Below are 23,013 nucleotides of genomic sequence, written 5' to 3'. Positions count from 1 at the left end.
GGTTAACGCGTATGGTTAACCGGTTAACGTAATACGAAATAATTTTTTTTAATTTTTGGAACAGTGTTAACTGGTTAACGCATATGGTTAACCGGTTAACGGAATGCGAAATAAAATTTTTGAGATTTTCAAACAGTGTTAACCGGTTAACGCATTTGGTTAACCGGTTAACGCAAGGCAGAAAAGAATTTTCTAAAAATTTTCAAACAGTGTTAACCGGTTAACGCATATGGTTAACCGGTTAACGCAAGGAAAAATTCACCGGTTCGGCTATAAAAAGTGCTTTGAAGTATCAAGTGTTGATACGAAAAACGACGTCAATTTTAAATGAATTGTTCATTAAAATTTTCGAGCTAACCGGGCAGCGGAACACCCGTTCCCGCTGTCCGGGCAGCGGACCCCCGGCTAACTCTACGTAGTGTGATCGGTCATCGAAATTTAATTTGATTCTAATTAATTAAAGGAATTAATAATAATAATAATAAAGTGTTTATTATTGTCTTGTGGTGATCGGTTATGGCCTTAGTTTTCCTTTGTTTTATTTTGGGTTTTTAAAATACGACCTGCGTGTCGTGCCTCTCTCTTAATCTCCCAAATGTAACTTCTTTTCTCATCTCACTCCCTCGTATGTAAAACGAGTTTCTTTCATGTAATGTAATAATATGAAGAAAGCAAAGAAGTCAGTGCCAAAGGAACAACCTTGAAGGTCTTGCTTGGAGAAGCTTAGATCGTTATAGGTTAGCTTAGGTTCTCTCATTGGCTTGGGAGAACAATTGCGCTAGGGGCCATAACTGTTTCATTATGTATGTATGTATGTTGATGCATGTGAATGTATATTGATGCATGTGAGAGACGGTTTATATGATAAACAAGCCGGTGAGATCAGAAAATTGCAATTCCCTCAAAATTAAATATTAAGTTTATGCTTTCCAAGTTTTAACACTCATCAAGACTAGTAATGGATAATGTAGGTTTCGCCTACGCGAGGTGCATGATCTATATATTAGTAAGATGCGATGGGATAATTGTAATATCCAACTGTTAAAACAATGGGTCAAATTTAACTAAACAAATTATAATAATATTATATGTGTTTGCTTTCCAAGTTTTAGCACTCATCAAGATTGGTATAGGATATGTAGGTTTCGCCTACGCGAGGTGCATGTTCTATATTAGTAGGGTGCGATGGGATAAATGTAATATCCAACTGCTAAGACAATGGTTCAAACTTAATTATAATTTTATTATATATGTTTAGAAGCAAGAGTTGGGAATAATCCATATGATGGATTGGAATAAGGAGTTATTCACCCAATTGAAATTTTCGAGAGTTGTATGAGATACAATTGGAAGGAGTTCCTACCTAAATAACCTAGTTTTGTGTAATCCGCCTACGCGGACTTAGAACGAAGTGAAATATGGATCTCGACCCACTAGAAAATCTTCCAACGGGATTTTCCGAATCAAATGATGAGGGTCATTTGTTTTGAGTAAAATAGTGGGAGCATATTTAATTAAAGGCCTAATTGAATATGTCAATGATACTTATATTTTCATTAATCCTTATGTAGATTACCATGACAGCAAACACCTCTAACAACATCCTGCGATCAATCCTTGATAAGGAAAAATTGTCTGGGACAAATTTTCTGGATTGGCACCGAAACCTGAGGATTGTCCTCAAACATGATAAAAAGTTGTATGTCTTGGAGACACCTGTCCCTGAAGAGGAACCTCCTAGTTCTGCACCTAAGGCAGAAAGAGATGCTTATAAGAAGCATGTCGATGATGCCAATGAAACTGCTTGTCTCATGCTGGCTACCATGAACTCAGAATTGCAAAAGCAACATGAGAACATGTCAGCGTTCGATATGATCGAACACCTGAAGTTGCTCTATCAAGAGCAAGCAAGGCATGAGAGGTTTGAAGTTTCAAAATCCCTTTTTCAAAGCAAGTTAGCTGAGGGAGCCCCTGTAGGTCCCCATGTACTCAAGATGATTGGGTATGTGGAAAACCTTGAGAGATTGGGTTTTCCCCTCGAAAAGGAACTTGCAACTGATTTGATCTTGCAGTCGTTGCCAGATAGTTTCAGTCAATTTGTCCTAAATTTCAATATGATTGATATGGACAAATCTCTTCCTGAACTGCTCGCCATGTTAAGAACTGCCGAGCAGAATCTGAAGTCAAAAGGGAAGTCCATTCTGTTGATCGGAAATGGAAAGAGACAGAACAAAAGGCCCACTAAGCATAGTGATAAGGGGAAGGGCAAGGAAGTTGCCAATCCCAGACCCACTGCTGCTTTGAAGCCTAGTGGAGGCATAGCAAAAGAAGGCACCTGCTTCCATTGCGGTAAGACCGGACACTGGAAGAGGAACTGCCCAAAGTACCTGGAAGATAAGAAGAATGGAGTATAGACTTCAACTTCAGGTATTTTTGTTATTAATTTATCTATTTCTGCATCATGGGTATTAGATACTGGATGCGGTTCTCACATTTGTACAAATGTGCAGGGGCTGAAAAGAAGTAGAGATTTGGCAAAAGGTGAAGTCGACCTACGAGTTGGCTATGGAGCAAAGGTTGCTGCTTTAGCCGTAGGAACTTTTGTATTGACTTTACCTAGTGGTTTAATAATTCAGTTAGAGAACTGTTATTATGTACCTGCAATTAGCAGGAATATTATTTCCATTGCTTGTTTGGACAAGTTTGGTTTTTCATTTATAATAAAGAACAATTGTTGCTCAATTTATTTGAATGATATATTCTATGCTACTGCACAATGAACAATGGACTATATGTCCTTGATCTTGAAATGCCTATTAATAACATTAATACAACTAGGTAAGAATATTAAAACTCTTCGATCAGATCGAAGTGATGAGTATTTAATCCTAGAGTTTGATGACCATCTGAAAGAGTGTGGGATCCTATCCCAACTTACTCCTCCTAGAACATCCCAATGGAAGGGTATATCTGAGAGAAGAAATCGAACCCTGTTGGACATGGTCCGATTCATGATGAGTCACACCAATCTTCCAAACTCCTTTTGAGGACATACACCATTAACATCAGCTTACACACTTAACCGTGTTCCATCCAAAAGGTTGAAAAGACACCATATGAGATATGGAGTGGTAAGAGACCACATATGTCTTACATGAAGATTTGGGGTTGCGAAGTTTATGTGAAACGACAAATTTCAACTAAGCTTGAGCCCAAATCTGACCAATGCTTATTTGTGGGGTATCCTAAAGAAACAAGAGGATATTATTTCTACAATCCTTCTGAGGGCAAAGTGTTTGTCGCTCGAACTTGAGTTTTCCTAGAAAGGGATTTTATTTCCAAAGGAATCAGTGGGAGGAAAGTAGAACTTGAAGAAATTCAAGAATCACAAAGTATCGATACACCTATGGAGGAATTAGAGCAGGAAACACAAGTAGTTGTGTAAGAGCAACCTGCTCAAATAGAACAAGACCAGCGTAGGTCAGGCAGGATACGTCACCTACTTGAGATATATGGATATCTGATCAAGGTGATGTATTACTCATGGATCAAGATGAGCCTGTGGCCTACTCATGGAATCTTTGTTTTGATGAAACAGTAAAACTGTATGGATTCATCAAGAACGAAGATGAGACTTGTGTCTACAAGAAGGTTAGTGGGAGCATGATCGTATTCCTGGTATTATATGTAGATGACATATTACTCATTGGAATCGATATCCCTACCCTGCAACAAGTAAAGTCTTGGTTGGGGAAATGCTTTTCTATGAAGGACCTGGGTGAAGCAGCCTATCAGAATCTATAGAGATAGATCATGAAATGCTTGGCCTAAGTCAGAGTACATAGACAAAGTGCTGAGACGCTTTAATATGAATGATTCCAATCTGGTTATGTGTTTTGCTAAAATGGTGGCACTGTGAGCTTGAAAAGTTCAACGCAAGATGCAGTTGCTGATTCTACAACTGAGGCCGAGTATATTGCTGCCTTAAGTGCAGCAAAGGAAGCTGTTTGGATCAATAAACTTGGCATAGTCCCTAGCATTGTGGATCCCATTGGTCTCTATTATGATAACAATGGTGTTATCGCACAAGCTAAGGAGCCTAGATCTCACCAACGATCCAAACACATACTTAGGCGTTGTGTGAAAATATGTAAAGTACCTACACTTGACAATGTTGCTAACCCACTGAGAAAGCCTCTTGCGCAGCAGAAGCATGATGGCCATACTAGATCAATGGGCATACGGGGTATGTCTGATTGGCTCTAGTGCTAGTGGGAGATTGTTGGTGTAAGCCCTAGAGGCCAATACTTTTGATACTTGTATCGAATTATTTATTAATAATAAAAGGCATTTTCTTTATTATGGTTGATTAATAAAGTCCCTAGAATAGATAGTCTGTTTAATGTATTAAGTGTGACTTAATCATGAGAACACATTAAACATAAGGGCACTATTCTTAAAGTATCTGTAGTCGAGCTTTAATGTGAAGTGGGATAACATTAAAGCATTAAGACTATTATGTTTGTAGACTGATGATCACATCTCATGGATCATGGATAAAGAGTTATCAAGTCTTAAACATAGGTATGAATATTAGGAGTAATATTTATACCGGATTGACCCGCTATGAGAATACTATATAGAAAGTTATGCAAAGTGTCATAAGTTATTCTCATGGTGATAATAGTGTATACCACTCTTCGACCTGAAACCACTATGGATCCTAGATGTAGAGTTGAGTGCTTTATTACTGATCCAACGTTATCCGTAACTGGATGACCATAAAGACAGTTGATGAGTACTCCACGAAGCATGCTGAGGGACATGAGTGTCCTAGATGGAATTTGCCAATCCTGCGTAACAGGATAAATGTCTATGGGCCCAATATTGAACTGGACAAGGGTGACACGGTCTATACCTTGTGTTCAATATAGACATAAGGGCAAAGGGGTAATTATACACATAATTATTATCACATGAGGTTTTGTCAGATCACATGACATTTTCGTGACTTGGGTAGCAGTGATGTGTTGCTAGATACCGCTCACTGTTTATTATGTTAAATGCGTGATTTAATATAATTGCCAACGTCGCGAAAACCTATAGGGTCACACACAAAGGACGGATTGATGAGAGATAGAATAATTAAGGAACATCGTAAGGTACGGTGTACTTAAGTAGAATACGAAATATGGTAAGGTACCAAGTACTTAAGTGATTTTGGCATATTATGAGATATAGGCCAAAATGCACTTAAGTGGGCTTTTTGGCTTGAAGCCCACACAAGTGGTTCTATAAATAGAGCTCTTGTGCAGAAGCTTTGTATGGGAATACAACACAACTGAAGAGTTGGAATTTCGTATCTCTCTTTCCCTCACTCAAAGCCTTCATTCACAAACAACTAGCACTGCGATTGAAGGAATCCGTTCGTGTGGACTGAGTAGAGACGTTGTCATCATTCAACGTTCGTGATCGCCCCGTGGATTTGCTTCAAAGGATTCGATCATTATCAGAGATCTGCACCAAAGGTTTGAATCGCCACAAGAGGTAACGATTCTATCACTGATCATGCTCATTCGTAAGGATCACTAATGGAGAAAATTTTAAATTCCGCTGCGCCTTGGATGGCAATTCTCCAACACTAGAAACCCTACATCCAACTACTTCTGCACTTCTTCCTTTATCTTGACAGCCATCTTTGGTCTCGTTCTTCTAAGCTTCTGCTTGACCGGAGGACAACCCTCTTTGAGAGGCAAACGGTGTACCACGATGTCTGTGTCAAGCCCTGGCATATCCTGATAAGACCAAGCGAAGATGTCGACATACTCTCGCAGCAATTCAATCAACCCCTTCTTCACATCATCTTCCAAAGCAACCCCTATCTTGATTTCTCTTTTGACGTCCTCGGTGCCGAGATTAATCACTTCAGTAGCCTCTTAATGCGATTGAATGACTCTTTCCTCTTGCTTTAACAGCCTGGCAAGTTCTTCAGGGATTTCACAGTCTTCATCACCCTCTTCTTCAACTTGAAAGGTTGGACTTTCAAAGTCGAAGCGAGCCATAGCAGAAATGTTATCAATAGGATCCGGTGATGTGCATCTACATGAGTGATGGTATGTGCTTATGAGTGTGAAAAAAAGTGAAAACGAAACAAAACATTGCCAGATATTTTTGATTTTCGCAATCACTATCCTCGTCTTCATCGTTGATCGCAGAGATCTGGCCATATTGGATGACGCCAGAACTGGAGAAAGTAATCGGCCCATGACGAGTCTGAAGTGCTGAAGTTGTAGAAGTCAGAGCTGGCTGATACCCAATCCCGAACTTGTTGTCTTTCATTGGTAACTCCAATATGGAGAGATGACATTCAGAGACGTCATCTTTCCACCTACCTATTGTTGAGATGACCATCACCTTGGATGATGTCTTATGCCTCCGACATCTTTCCATCAGGGAAAAATAACTGAGACGAAAGGATCGGTCGAGAAAAAGTCGTTGAGATAATGATCATCCATTTGGTGGGGATGACCCAACTAAGGCCTTAAAAGAGGTAGCTGACATAAGAGGTGTTAATGCTAGAATTAGTTTTTTGAAAAAGATTTATAAAGACCACTTGCAGTGGGTTGAGAAAGCCGAAGGTGATGATATGCAGGTTGACTACCATCTGACTTATGTGTTGAGGTGCTACCTCTTGTTCTTGGTTGGCACGTGCAACCTATATCGATGTGGTCTACCTTAAGTACTTCATCAACTTGACAATGATTCATAAGTAAAAATGGGAGCCGCCAATCTGGTCTACCTATACTCAAGGTTGGGAAAAGGGTTATCTTTGGAAGACAAAGCAGATGACAAAGAGTTGCACGCTGCTTACGGTAATTTATTGATGCTGATATTTTCATAACTCATTTGTTACATTTCTTATTAATATTGTATCTGAACTATTTTCAGGGATGAATCATCTCATACTTCCCTCGCATCACCGGGTGGAAAGTTGAGTATGTCTATACTAAGGATTGACCACATGTTGTCGCATTTATCCCGTATAGGGGAAATGATGTGGTTGAGTCATTCAGGGTGTATCTTGATCGTCACATACCCTATGACATTTCCTTTTGCCCATACGAGGGTCACCACGAGACGCGTCAACTAGACATCATATCCTTATACTTCGGATGACCGACATGTGGATCAGGTCTGATGTATCCTTATCATCTCGAACGAGTGTGTGTCAGTTTGGCTATTTGCATATAATTTTGAGACCGCTCTCAGAGTATGCTCCTCCCACCTTGTGCCATAGATATCTCGATGATAATTGACGATTTTATCTAGTACCCGAGGAGTATTGCAGGATACTAGCTCTTGTACATTGGCCATATGCATACGACTACATGGTTCTATAGGGTGTCACACCATATCATGACACTAGAGCTCCTTAAAGACAACGTAGGTCAACTAATCAAGAGGTACTTTAGGCTAGGGATGACCACACCGAGGATGTGTCGACGGTCTATCAGCGTATTGTGGAGATGGAGAGATCAGACATAACGACAAGATTTTTGAGGAAGGCAGACCCCTATTGGCCCTCGTAGAAGGCATAATTGTCGAGACACGGAATGTCTTGCAGTAAAGGAGTAGGAGAAGGTGGAGGGCTAGACATATCTAGTAGAATTTTTGCTTGGTTGTATTTTCTTTGTATTTTTGGAACAACTTATATATTGTCGGGGCATTTTGATGATTGTATGGATTTTTTTTCATAATTGTGTACTATGTTTTAGTCAATTAATGTATGCGTTTTGTTTCTAATTCATGGTCTAAAATGACCTAAAATATGTTGGCCTAAAATGACCTAAAATATGTTGGTCTAAAAAAATATCAAATTTAATGAATAAAAACACCATAATTGGATATAGATGGTGTTTCATATATGAATCTCCGTATGCACTGAAATATCATACGGAGATGCATCTCCAAATACACTCAAATATCATACGAAGTTGCATCTCTGAACCAAATTTTGTTCATAATAGAGTGGGTGACTTTCAAAAATTCCGAAAGATTGTATGATTTTAGGTGGATCCGAAGATGCATATCCAAATACATTAAGAACATTTTAAGAGTGGAAGCTTTATACATAAAAATAGAATATATCAAATAATCCGATAAATTTATATCATAATGTATGGACTTGTCTATTTTCATTGAATCCATCCGAGTTTTAAAATTCGAACGATTTCATAGAGGCACTTTTGAAATACTAAAGGTTTGAGAATACTGTAAGGATGCAATAAGCAACATAAAATTTACCATTGAGGTGCTATATGCGGAAATGTAGACAATGTCACAAATCTTGTTTTGGAAAGTAATTATAAAGCTTTTATGGGTATGGTTTGTCGTAATACTGTGGAGGATTATAGTATACCAACCTAAGTATGTTGAATTAATTATATGATTCAGACTGATTGACGCATCAAATTCAACAGTATGAAAGAAATCGATGTATAAATTAACTAATCAACTGTAGACTTAATTTAAACAATTCAAAGTTAATCATCCTTGAGAAACCTACTCATACAAATTGAATTTTTGTTTTGATGATACCACTCAAATTTTCTTCTTCGGAAATGTTAGAATTTGTTAACTTTTTAAAAGGCATTTAGGCCCCCCTCTTTTCTAGTCTTGTTATTTCTCTCAACTCAGGAAATCCTATAAATGCCTTTGAAACAGCAAATATTATACAACTTTGCCGTTTTTGGTAAACTGCCAAAGAATGTTGAATTATTATAGTAGCATAGGGATCAACGTTCATGTTATTTTACCATTATATATTCAATTATTTGTTTCAACTTTGAATCTTACATGTTCACAAACAGCTGAACAAAGCGTTAAACAATGCCAATCATTGGCATTTTATCCATAGATGGATCAAATTACTCGTTTCAAAGGATAAAATTTCTCCAAATAAGTAATAAGAAAATTACACAGCTACTGCAATTTACTATCTTTGAAGTTACAGAAATTATTTTAGTTAAGAAACTTAACTAACTTTCAAATTTCCAACTACTATTCTTCCTGTCACAAATAAATACAAACCCAAACTTACCATTACTACACAATAATCATGTCTACAATTTAAAGATATTTACGTGACAAAACTATTAAGCAATTGAGTGGGAAGGTAAAGACAATTGAAGAAATTTCGTGAACCAAAAGGTTGCATTGATAGAACTTGATTGCCATTAAATAACAGTAAGTGAAAAATGTATTAATAGTTTACTGTATTCACCTATCACCTAGAAAAGGCCTCAAGGTTTTCATTATCCAAATCATGAGGGTAATTCAGTCATTTGGATATTGATGAGTTAAGGAATCAAAAAAGGCATAATATTGTGATGTTTTGTTAGCTAATAGCAACAATATTTAGTTTTAAAATATAAGGAACAAGTCACAAGCAAATGGAGTGTTCCCATGTTACAAGTACTAATAATGCTCAAGCAGAAAGGGTCACTAAACTCTCTGTTAGTACATGTCAGCATGAAACATATCGGCGTGAAGCATAAGAATGTTTCTTTTCCTTCTTGTGATTGAACTTCACAGAAAGGAAAACCAACTTTGATTCCGAAATCTTACTTGTTATAAATGTGATTTTCGCTTCAATATGATTCAGAGAAAGGTTTGCAGTGAGTTGGGTATCCAAGCTGATAATTTCAAATCTGACAATGGCACAGCAAACCTGAAGTTAGCTTATTCTAAGCACCAAGATGGTGAGGGCAGAGGAACCTATGGGATGAAGAAAATGAAAAAGTCGAGTTTAATTAAGCTTTCGGATATGGAGGCTCTTCAATCACCACCTCCAAGGAGGAGTTTATCTCAATCAAAAAAGATGTTACCCCTTCATGTTCCAACCACTGCAGTAACAGCACAAAAGCATAAGCCCTTGCTGAGAAAGTCACCCAATTACATGAATCCTACAAGCAGTTCAGATGCAAAAAAGAAGCTTTTACCAGTGAGTCTTCAGAATAATCAATTTGGTTCAGATGGTAAGAATCTACCACAAAAAAGTTTGAGCAAGTCAAAATCTAGTTCTGCTCCTAACAAAAAAACTGCAAAAATTATGTCAAGATCATCTAGTGTGAATTTGGTGAGAACATTAACAAAGACTCTTAGTTTTAAGTCGAGTAGAATTTATCCGAGAAAATCTACAGCAATACTGCTGCGTGCAGATATTAATGCACCATACAGAGCTACCTGCTCTTCAACTTTGAAAGATTCCACGTTCCCTGAACACCTCATGCTTAATACTGGAGGCAGTGAGTCAGAGGGAGCTTTGATCATGAAGGTTTGCCCATATACATACTGCTCTTTCAATGGAAATCACCATCTTCCAGAAAAGAGGCACTTTTTGAAGACTGGGAAAAGTATAAAGCTGGAAAGTTCTGAAAAATTGAAGGTGCCTTGTGAGACAAGGAAAGACTTTGATGGAAAACCAGCATGTGAAGAAGCTGATAGGGGTAATCCAACAAGCATTACCTTAATACGAGAAATTGGTATAGATTTCTCTATTCAAGTCAATGACAAGGAAAGGGAAAAAGCATACAAAATGGGAAGATCTGACACTGTCAAACACCTTGAGGATCAAGAAGGTATCAAGTTTGCACCGCAGGGGAATGGCGACATAGCAGAAGAGAAAGGTGTTTATCTGGTAACTCCTTTTGTGCCTTGTGATCTCACCAAGTCTGAAATCAATTACAAGGTGAAATTCAAAAACTACTTTCTCGCTTCTGAAATTGAAGCAGAAACCAAGGAAAGTTTTCACCAAAAACTAAACGCAGAAGATGCAGACAAAAACCACCCGCCTAGCTGGTTTCATGAAGGAATGTGTACTGGAAGCTACAGCCATGAGGAACAGTTTTGTCCAGTCAACCATAAAGAGTCGGATTTCGGTTCTTCTGTCATCACTCAGGAGACTGACTCAAAATTCAAGTCCCTATCAGAGGATTCACATGATATATTTGAAATGTTGCTAGATGACATCCTTAGCAACCATTACGCAGATAACATGGTTGAAAAAGCAATGCAAGGTAAAGAAGAGAAAAGCACATCTTTTGATGCACAACCTCATGATACAAATTTTGTCCAAGAAACCTCAAGTGAACGCATACAGGCTGATTATCTGTCCAAAGGCACTGATCATGAGTATGACCCGCCGTATTTGGAAGAGGAAGAATTTCAGTTTCCGACAAACATAGAAGATAATGTTCGAGAAATTGAAAAGCATGTAGATAACAGGACCAGTTGTGCCTCGATGGTACTTGATGAAGATTCAGTTCAAAATAGTGAAGCTCACAGGATCAGTGAAACTCACAAGGTTGAAGAGAGTCATGAAGACAGCAACACACGCCTAGAGAATAATGATAAAGAAATTAGCCAAAGGAACCAAATTCTCTCATTTGATGTGCCTGAAGAAAGCGCCATTATTGTTCAGGACCACGAATTGCTGGAGGAAGATCAAGTTACAGCTACTAAGTTCCAGACGATATGCTGCAAAGGTGGTGAAGGGCGGAACACAAGCAATAATTGGCAATGGCTAGCTAAGAACAAGAGAACTATTCAAGATGTCGAGGAAATGAGAAAGATCAACCCAAGAAAGCCAAATTTCCTGTCCTTGATTCCTGATCCAGAACCAGAAAAGGTTGAACTGAGGCACCAAATGATAGACGATAGAAAAAATGCAGAGGAATGGATGCTTGATTTTTCACTCAGACAAGCTGTTACAAAACTTGCTCCTGTCAGGAAAAAGAAGGTTGCATTGCTTGTTGAAGCTTTTGAAACAGTAATGTCAACATCGAAATGAGAAACTCATATAAGAAACAATTCAACCATAGCTCATGCAAGACCTATTCAAGCTTGAAGCTAATGCATGCTACTGAGATTAAAAAAAAGGCCTGACCTTATACTTTTCGGGAAGTGCTATCTTGCCCCGGTAGCAGAGGAGTAAGCAACGCAAGAGAAAGCCAATTTCTATGAGCAATATACAACCTACTACAACAAGTAATTTGTTCTACATCTCCTTTACTGAAGCATGGAGACAATTCAGCTTGCAGTGACATTGCTTACACGGAAAGAGAAACAAAGAACGGGATTTTATGGTTTCCACTAAACTTTGTGGATTTTCTTCATCAATTTATTTGTTGTATTCTGGAACCTGGTGTATTAATTTCTTTAAGTTGTTTTTGTTGCACTAGCACTTTCATGTTATAATATAAGAAGCACTCATGCTCCAAATTTGATAATACATTCTATTTTTTGTGTAATGTAGATGCATAGCTAAAATTTGCTTTATATATTTTTTTTCTTCTTGTTTTTCTATCATTCATCATTAAGAAATACCAAAATTTGACTAGTAAATTGCTCTCGTGATAAATTCCAGTGATCAGTTTCGAGGTTCTATAACCAATGGAGGAATCTATTACACATGAAAAGTAAAATTTATAATAATTTTCAGCTTTTGTTATTCAGATTCTGATAGGTAGTTCACATATATCTGCAGCTAGAAATTATAAACCACAGCGATTCAATATTCGAAGAGATCAATAAATAACAAACCTTTTCTTTCCATTAGTCAAAATATTCATATACATACATGATAAAGAGCCTGATATGATGATATGAAGTAAACACCATAAACAATATCTTACAAGCTAATACTAATAAACAAACAACATAAATATACAGAAAAAGAAAAGGTCCAATAGGGGCGACTTAAGCTATACATTTATTATATATATGTGAAAAAAATGAAAAATCAACATGACAAAGAACCACACTGAGAATATAGTTTTATTAACTACGGATCATAATGCAAATTGCAACTGAATTTCGACTTGTTTCGTTAAGTTCAACTGTGTTTAATTAAGCAGAGATTACAGGTGGAACATTATTTGTTTATTTGAGGTGAAATAGCTAACACAAATTCTGTTAACTGCAACTTAAGTTTAATTACCTAGTATAATTATGATTACAACTAAGGTAAAAAAACACTTGTTTGTATAAAAAAAAACATGGCTTTCATTACCAAAAACAGAGTTTATAGATGGAACTGAATTACACAACCTATAAGTTTTTACAATCATGCAAATGGAAGATACTCAAGATAGTTTCCACAAGAAGCCCTTCCCATTCTAGGCTAAAGTATTTTACATAGAATACAGGGTATCGCCACTTATTTCGGTTCAGGTAAATGACTGTCAATGGAAGGAGTATCGCAAATCAGAGATTCAAGCTGTGCACGATATTTTGTCAAAGGAGTGTTATGTGGAATTGGCTCTTGCAAACTTACTGTTTGGCTGATAACATCTGTGTGTTCATTTTGTTCCATAGCTTCTTGTGCTTTGAAGTCTTCATGAAACAACCTAAGGGAATCTGTTGTTGACAAAGATTGCACTGATTCATACAGCTCTTGGAATTGATTTCTCTTTTCTAGTGATTCAACCAATTTCTCTTTTAACTGATTTGGAAGATGAGCAAAAGCACTTCACAGGAACAAAAAAGTGAAAAAGAAAATAATCAAAAAATAAACTAGTCAGCTAGTAACAGTTTAAAATTCAATAAACTTGCAAAACCGTCTACTCCCTTCCCTCAATTCCTTATTATAAGCTAGACCAGATACATCAGTTATTCAATTAAACCTAAAAAATAAAACTTTGCTTATAATAAAAAACGGAACGTTGTTTAAAACATTATACCTGGCTACTCCTCTTACAACACCCCAGTTATAACCAGCATGGACAGACTGTTTAAAACCGATATTGAATCCCTCTTGTGCAGAAGCTTCCTTAGCTGCTATAAGACCTTCTCGATAACCAATCTAAAGCATATGAAGAATGAAAATCAGTAGCTAATCATTCTCTAGCAGTAGAAAAATAAAAACTAAAACAACGAAAATGGATTCATAGATTCTAAATTGTTAAACACCGTATGAAACTGGTCGCGCCTCCTCTGCCACTCCCTGTCCAAATCTGATGACTTATTCACCTTGTCATCATCAGAATCACCCCACAAAGAATCATCAAGGTTCAAATTATCACCATCACAATCTGAAAGCATAATACACAATTAGATGCATTAAAGCAATTCACCTATACATTTAGTAATAGATTTTCCAAATGAATTCACCCATACAGAATCTTATTTACCTTTTAATTTATGTCCGTGATCATCATCGGCGTGATTCGAACTTAATTCTAATTTAGAGAATTGTAAACTTTCACCATAAAGTTCTTCAGCAAGCTTACCCTCCATCTGCAATGCACCTCACACAAATAATCATCAATAACCTAACTCAAGGACTATAATTAACCGTGTTTAGTGAAAAACATCTCACTTTTCTAATTGCAATGAATTCTCTCCTCAACTATAAGCAATAATTTGTTCAGTAAGCACAAAATGTAAAAAAATAATAATAATAATAACAAAAACACGTTGGGAAAGAGAAATTTGAGAAATATTTTCCAGAAGCAAAAAAGCGGAAACGAAATGAAAGAGCTGGGAGGGAAGAAAAAGAAAATTAGAGATAGAAAAAACATACCAAGGTGGAAGAAAGGAGAAAAGATGAGATTTGTTTGTAAGAGAGGTTCTTCTGTTTCGATATTACTTGCAGATTTTAGTATAGAAGTTATTGACTGAGTTTAGTTATTCCAACAAGAGGGGTATATTTTGGGCCTAATTCTAATACCATGACCTTATAGTGAGGAATCTAGCACGCACCCCTATAATTAAACATGGCATCCCTGCATAATTCATTAATATCAAAAATAATCATTTTATTACTATTTCCTTTTCATAAATTTTACAGTTTTAAAAAGAAAGATACTCTAAAAAAATCAGTAAAATGCGAAAATTTCGGTAGTAATAATAAAAAAAATCAGGTAGAACTATATACTGATCAAAAGAAAAACATTTTTTTTATCAATTTTTAAAAAATTCGGTGTGAACTTTTTTACATGAAATAATTGGTGCGTAATTTAGTCCGCCATGTATATAAAAAGTATACCGAATATTTTTTCATCACTCCTAAAAATCTTGTAGTTATATTACATGTTCATTTCGAACGTATCTAAGATTGATGGTTCTCTTACATATTTTATACATTTCTTCACAATAGATTTGATATGTTTTACTTACATGTTTTATCTAAACTTTTAAAATATTTAAACGAGCTATGGAATTTATGAGTAATTTATCGTATGTTTTAATGTACAGATATTTATGTCTTGGGCCAAAGTGTTATCATGGCCACAATCTATTGGCAGACAACACGATATTATTGTTGATATCGTTCGTTCTGATACAACTAATGGGCAAAGAGGTAGGACTGATAAACTATTCTTGGTTACGAGAGGGGAGGAAATTATAAGAACCAAAAAAAGTTGAAAGTCACTTGCAGTAAAAGAGTTAAATATCCCCTTTAAGTTGAGTTTTATGTCAAGCGATTGTGGTTGGAATATAACGATTAGATGTGGTATTCACAACCATTATCTAGTTAAGGACTTAAACGGTCATAACATAGTAGGATGTCTAAAACCCAATGAAATATAGTTTGTGAATGAAATGACAAAGCCGCATAACTTTGAGGTTCATAGTGACTGCATTGAAAGATATGTGTATTAGTAATCTGACAAATGTGCAGCAGATGTATAAGTCAAGATCGACATACTGGTTTATTATTAGAGGTTCATTCACGGAAATGCAACATTTGTTTACCCTAATTCATGATGATATATACATAAAGTTGTTATACCTCATAGGATTTACCCATTTATGTTTTATTGCATGTCAATTTAGTAGTTGGGTTTGTTTGTTGTAATTGAGTTTCCTCACATAGTTGTGCATTTTAGGATTGAGTGCTAAATTGTTTTTACGCATGCATAAAATTCAGTGGAAAAATAAGGAGGCTTTTCTCTCTAAGATTGCTTCGGTAGAGTTGTGTGGAAGTTGCTACAGATGAAGTTGGATTTTTCCTCATCTTTGGGAAGTTCAAGGCTCAAGGAACCGGTAGAGTTGAGTAAAGGTCGTTGCATAATGGAAGCTTGGAGTGGAATTCTTGAAGTGGGAAGATAGAAGTCGAGATCGAGTAAAGGTTTCACAAAATTTAGTGTCAGATGTGTCGCATCCGCGAAAAACAACCGGCGGGTTAAAACAAAACAAACAAAGCCGCCACCGTGCGTTATTTATCCCAAAAGAGGGAAAGGAAACGCTCGAAGTAAACCTGGAAAAGACATGGTCTCGCGACCAAAGAGAGATGGGATCGGGAGTCGGTTATGCGAAGGGAAGGTATTAGCACCCCTACGCATCCGTCGTACTCGACGGGATCCACGCTCAGAAAGGAAGAATAAGGTTGCTAAAACTGCTCACAAACATCACACACACACACTGGAAACAACACAGGTGGATGAAGAGGGGAAAGGGCTCGCTAGGATATCGCATCCTATGCCTACGTATCTCATCTAGAATGAGAATCAGAGCTACCGTAGTTCGGCTCACGCACGCCGAAACAAAACACACACAAACAGGCAAACATGGAAACCGAATGCCAATCGCTGGACTTACATCAGACTCCGAACCAACAAACACACACAGGAAACCAACTACCAATCGCTGGACTTACGTCAGACTCCACACAAACAAACGCCAATAGGATACGGAATGCCAATCGCTGGGCTTACATCCATCTCCTAACACACACAAGAAGGATCAACAAACAACAAGTTACTAAGGAGTTTGGCACTCGAGCCTAGTAACTGTCAAACAAACACACACAAAAGAAAAAGGGGTGCCCGGAGAGATCTCGTATGATCTCCTGCCTACGTACCTCATCTGGTATGAGGATCAGGGCAACGTAGTTCCCCTTAACAGGGGAGAAACTTTCTCCTAACCAGAGACTGGGAAATGACAAACTAGAAGGGAGACTGACTCGAGCCTAATAGTTATCATGTATTCCACAATGGTCCTAGGTTGAGGTTTCTATCTAACTTGCACAGGCAGCAAGTTATCCTAAACAGGCAAAGCAAAGCAAACATACACACAATTAGCACACACTATATACAAACAAAGTGGGCTCACACAAGGTTAGGTTGTGCAACACAAGCCAACTGGAATCGGGTGATGTTAGCTCTTAACCTTAACATTGAGAGTTAGGGTGAAGCAGATGAAATGGGAAGTGAGGGTAAGACCTCACAGCTCTTATCCCTGGCCTGGGAGAGCTTCAGACAAATGAAAGTGGGAGTTCAGAAAGTTGGAACTCTTCTCCACATATGACTGACTCAACAAAGATCTTGGGTTAATATCCACAATGCATCAACACAAGGTGTGTGAGCAAAGTGGACGACACACTGAATAGCAGGAGATGGATTGCACATCTCTTTTATCTGCCAATTGCCTTATCAAAGGTCTTTTCCTGCTTGGCACAAAAGTAAACAATCACAAGCATTGCCTCTTAAGGAGGGCTTCAGACAGGTGCCTGCCCAAGTAACAGGACAGGTCTTCCAGACTACATGAAGTCAGAGAAATTATACCTAGGTTAAGCAACCCACAAAAGCAAATGCAAGTTCAAAAGAACTCAAGCAACTAATGTACCTGAAAACAATCCAACTCAATCAGTATACAAGTCAAAAAGTCAAACAGACAGTTAATAGTCAACAGTCAACAGACATAGTCAAACAAGCTATGCAACAATGTGCAAGGCACAAGCTCAACTCATATGAGCTAAAAGCCACCTACAAAACAAGTCAATATTAGTCAACATCAACCAAATAATCCAACTCAAGCAAATGAATCAATCCCCTCATGGCCATATGCTTCTTATCCTGAAAACAAAGCTCAAACATAAGCACAAACCACTAGGACAAGGCCTAGGGTCAAAGAGGGAGAAATAATTCAAAACAGAACATGAAAATTGACATGAATCAACTTAAACCAATTAGGAACACAATCCAAAAAGTCTCATGTCAATAGCATCAACCAAATTCATTTCACAAAACAAATAAGGCAAGGCATGCAAGTTGGAAGCACATTGAAGCAACAAAATGAATAAATCCACATTAATTCCAAAATGATTCAATAAATCCCAAGAAAAATCATGGCTAAATAGAACACATCACATGATCAACACACCAAAAATCAAGGCATTTGGACAAGTTTAGGCAAGGCAGTCAAATTCCATAAGACAAGGCAAGCACAAACAAGCTCAATTGAGACACAATTTGGTACATCAACTTAGCACAAGCCTAAAACAGAATTGGCAAATGATAAAGACCTCAAACCAAAGCCACAATAAACTTCAATGTGTCTATAAACAATGTGCAAAATTTCAAATTCACATGATAAACAACCAGCATTTCCCAAATCATTGAAGTTCATGACTATTCAAAAGTCCACAAATGGTCATCCAGAAAGAAAAATCCCAAACAAACCATAAATGATTCCAAAAATTCCATAAAAATTCATGAGCAATACTAACATTCACAAGAAGCACCATACAAAAAATCAGAACATTTGGCATTTATTTGGTATGGTAAATGCATCCATCAAGTTGGACAAGCAAAGGTGTGACACACATTGTCACACCTGACTTAGAAAACTCATAACTCAGCAATGGCAATTGATAAAAATGCAAACTCAACACCAAAATGTTCAGCAAGATGTCTAGTTTAAGCATGTAAAATTTCATGAGCATTGGATAAACAACCATCATTTCACAATTGACATATCAAGGCAAGGTCAAAACATGACATGTATACACAAACCCTAGGGCAAAATTAAATCCAGCCAGGCACAATTCATGAAAAAATGATGATAAAAAACTAGACACAAAATTTGACACAATGCAAAAACAACCATATTTTTTGGATGATTATTTTAATTGTTATGAACTTTTAAAGTGAGAAAAAAAACAAAAAAAAACATGAAGGAGCAAGGTTCATAGCATGGAGAAAAATACAATGAAGCATAAGGAAATCACACGCTGCCAGGATTCGAACCCAGCAGCCTTTTGAATGAGAATGGCGCGCTTGCCCAGCCAACCAAGATGCTTGCATGTGCGTCCCATGCAAACAGTAGCATGCAAACCCTACCAGACCTAAGGCAACGCTATTACATGGAAAAAACCGTGGCCAAAAGTTCCTCTTCTTCTTCACCAGAATTTCGCGCCATGAACAGTACGAATTCAACATCATCAAGAACAAATTTCTTGTTTCTTAAAATTAAACATACTAATTGGTAGATCTTTCATCACATAACAATAATCAACAATTAATTTGACACGAAACAACACCATATGCAAGAATCGAAGGTTTCAAGAATCATGAGTGAAACTTTAAACGCATGTAACTTCATGAATATTTCACCAAATCACTCGATTCAAATCGCAGAATTCTCACCATTAAAAGATCTACAAGAACATATCAACAATTTCATGAATTAAAGAGATCGAAAAACGGACCTCTTGAAGAGCAGCTTTGGATTCGTGTGATTTCAATGTCTTGCAATGCTTCCAATGTGTTCTAGCAAGCTTGTATGAGTGTGTGGATGAAGTCTTGAGGCTTGATTGCACTTGATTCAACAAAATTTTGATTCCACCATTGATGAACTTCAAGCTTGCATAGGCTTCAAACTCCACGAATTCATGTGATTCTAGCTTCAATCTTGCTCCACAATGATGCTAGATGATGAATCAACCAAGAAAAATGCAAAGTGTTTGAAGAAATTGTGAATTGATTTGAAAAAAAAGTGAAGAAAAATTTGAGAGAAAGTTGAAAATTCTAGATCCAAACTTGGAAATTGTGTAAATTCTGTTATGATTTTCTATTTATATGCTCCACTAATCATGATTAATTAAGCTCTAATCAAGTGCTAATGAAAAATGGTTAATTTTGGAGGTGTTTTGCAAAAATGACTTTTTCACCTTATGCATGGCATGGCATGTGAATAGTGCACGTTTTTGCATTCATTTTCTCTCAAAATAATGTTTTAAGACCAATGGAATTGATAGAATGTGCAAATGATTCACCAATTTTGAACTTGATTTTTTCCCTCCAAAATGCATTGAATTTTCAAATATTTATGTGAATGGAATGCATGCCATGTGATGTCAAATTTGGGAACTAGAGGTCATAACAAGAATTTAGCAAAAAGAGCCATCTCATTTGGACATTTTATGAAGAAGTTATGCTCATTTGAAGTTCCATGTTCATTTGACCAAGATTGATCCATATCTCTTCAACCATACATGAGAAATTCATGATCTTGGACTTTTTGGAAATGGGAGAACAAGATCTACAACTTTCATGTTCAACAAAATTTTATTTGAAGCATTTTTGATGATGTAATCCTGAGGAGAAAACCTTTCCATTTTTGGCAATTTTGAATTATAAGTCACTTTCCATTTTTGGAAATTTTTGTCCTGACTTTATTTTCTTCAATGTTGATGTTTGAAATGTCAAATGAGACTTGTTTGAACATGAATGAAGTATTTCTAACCACTTCCCACCTCCAAATCCAACAGTTGACTTTTGGTTGACTTTTTCAGTTGATAGATGACTTGGTCATGCACAGATGAACTTGGGCCTCATTCTCCTGATGAAATGGCTCCAAAATGAAACCCTAGCTTATACAAGCTCATTAAAACACATATAATGATCCCCATCTTCATGAAAGACCTCTTCTCCTTGAAAAACCCTGATTGGCATAATTCAACTGATTAGGGTTGACCAGAGGTCAAAACCCTAATCCCAAGGAAACTTGCCAGGAATAATGAACCTCTTGGTGATGATGATGTATCCATGATGATGGTGTACCACTTCAACCAAGATAAAGATCAACCTCCTTGAGGAACCAAGAAAACCCCAATTGAAGCACAATCCTCAGATGATTAGTGATCAATTCAACAAGACCATCAGGCTTGAATCTTTTAACCTCTTTATCTTCTGAACAAGACTTAGGAGGATGACTTGCTCAATGTTTCCACATGACATGCAAAGATGCAATGACTAATGACCTACAAAATGAAATGCAATATGCTAAGCTAGTCCCAAGAGAGGAGGGCAAATTTTGAGGTGTTACAGCTGCCCCTATTCAATCCACTGTGAACCTGTCGATATGAATAGCCTCAGCTTTCAGATGATCAGGGTGAAGAGTGATTGAATACCAAGAACAAACGAACAATTTGCACTCTGATGGGAAAATAATCAACAAGGCCTGTTAGAATCGGCAAAGAAGCAATCTCTAAAGAAGAACCCGTCTGGTACGGAGAAAGTCGGCCTGAATACCGAACAGAAATACTGACCTGTATACCGAAATAAATGGTAACACAGGGATAACCATGGCCTGAACACCACCTATCCGCTGGGGATTATCATTTTTGTACCTTTTCTTGAACCCCGGAACCTTCTGAGTGATACTCTTTTTAGTTTTCTTGGACCCCGAACGAACATTTTCTTTTGCGCGAATGATCCCGGATCACCGTAGTTGAACCCCGGCAACTTCATAGTAGTCTTGTTTGCCAAACAATGAACCCCGTTCTCCAATTTGAACCCCAGTCGCCTGACGATAACTTGCGATCGCCATTGTGAACCCCTCTCTCCAGAAAACACCCCGTGTCTCCCTTTCTCCATTTGGACCCCGTTCTCCAGAAAATGCCTCAACCCTTCCTTTTCTCCATTTGAACCCCACTCTCCAGAAACTTGTGATAATTCCGTTGGCAACGTCGGAAATAACACCAAAACGCCACTCCGATGGCGACATATCAGAGGACACTCGACCAGACATTGACTGATGACTGGGAAGAAACTCGACGTTTGCTGACATCGAACAATGATATTTACTTGACACCAAAGGAAACTCGACCAGACATTGACCAATGACTGGGAGGGAACTCGACGTTTACTGACATCGAACAATGATGTTTACTTGACACCAAAGAAAACTCGACCAGACATTTACCAATGATTGGGAGGGAACGCGACGTTTACTGACATCGAACAATGATGTTTACTTGACACCAAAGAAAACTCGACCAGACATTGACCAATGACTGGGAGGGAACTCGACGTTTATTGACATCGAACAATGATGTTTACTTGACACCAAAGAAAACTCGACCAGACATTGACCAATGACTGGGAGGGAACGCGACGTTTACTGACATCGAACAATGATGTTTACTTGACACCAAAGAAAACTCGACCAGACATTGACCAATGACTGGGAGGGAACGCGACGTTTACTGACATCGAACAATGATGTTTACTTGACACCAAAGAAAACTCGACCAGACATTGACCAATGACTGGGAGGGAACTCGACGTTTACTGACATCGAACAATGATGTTTACTTGACACCAAAGAAAACACACATTACGGGGATCGATGTAACACCCCGATAAAACAAGATAATTGTTTAATTTAAGTTAATAATATATTTATTAATTTAATTAAATAATTGGAATATTCTTATTGAAATTATTATTATTATTGGGTTATTATTTTATTGGAATAAAAGTTGGAATTTAGAAAAGGTCCCATTTAGTAAAAAGGTTATTTTTTTTCACGTGAAAAGGAAAAAGGGACAGAAGAGTGGAAAAGGGCAAAGAGAGCCAGAGAACAAGGGTTGAAGAGAGGAAGAACTTGAAGCTGCAGGATTCGCCGGATTAACTCAGGTAAGGGGGGTTTATCATCGATTAATGGGTATTATGGGATAATATGTGATGGGTAGTGAGAAACCATTGATTTGCCTCTGATTGAATGATGTATGATGAATTTATGAACTTTTGGGATGAACGAAATTTGGATTATAATTGAAGAAATTCGTAGGAATTAGAGGTAGAAAGGTTAGCAATTTGTGAAATCGAAAGTGTATGATTCGTGTTAGATGATATGAATGAATTGTGTGTAAAATTTGGACTGTGGAAGGTTGAATTGGATAGATCTCGTAGCAGAGAAAGCCATTGCAGATCTGGAAAT

General features: G+C 37.4%; 2 protein-coding genes across 2 annotated transcripts; one reads left to right on the top strand and one right to left on the bottom strand.

Annotated features, from left to right (window-relative positions):
* The first annotated feature begins 9,655 nt into the window (after nt 1-9,655).
* On the top strand, nt 9,656-12,030 carry LOC127103464 (uncharacterized). Its single transcript, XM_051040719.1, has one exon. The coding sequence runs from the start codon at nt 9,656-9,658 to the stop codon at nt 11,849-11,851; it is 2,196 nt and encodes a 731-aa protein (XP_050896676.1). The 3' UTR covers nt 11,852-12,030.
* Nucleotides 12,031-13,027: 997 nt separating this feature from the next.
* On the bottom strand, nt 13,028-14,724 carry LOC127105863 (uncharacterized). The gene is made up of 5 exons (XM_051043076.1): nt 14,585-14,724; nt 14,193-14,298; nt 13,972-14,093; nt 13,743-13,864; nt 13,028-13,529 (listed from the first exon to the last, which is right to left on the bottom strand). The coding sequence occupies exons 2-5, from the start codon at nt 14,296-14,298 to the stop codon at nt 13,220-13,222; spliced, it is 660 nt and encodes a 219-aa protein (XP_050899033.1). The 5' UTR covers nt 14,585-14,724; the 3' UTR covers nt 13,028-13,219.
* Between the last annotated feature and the right edge of the window lie 8,289 nt (nt 14,725-23,013).

Source organism: Lathyrus oleraceus, chromosome 7 (genome assembly GCF_024323335.1).
Source record: "Lathyrus oleraceus cultivar Zhongwan6 chromosome 7, CAAS_Psat_ZW6_1.0, whole genome shotgun sequence".
Classification (NCBI taxonomy): domain Eukaryota; kingdom Viridiplantae; phylum Streptophyta; class Magnoliopsida; order Fabales; family Fabaceae; genus Lathyrus; species Lathyrus oleraceus.
This window is presented reverse-complemented; position numbering and strand designations above follow the sequence as displayed.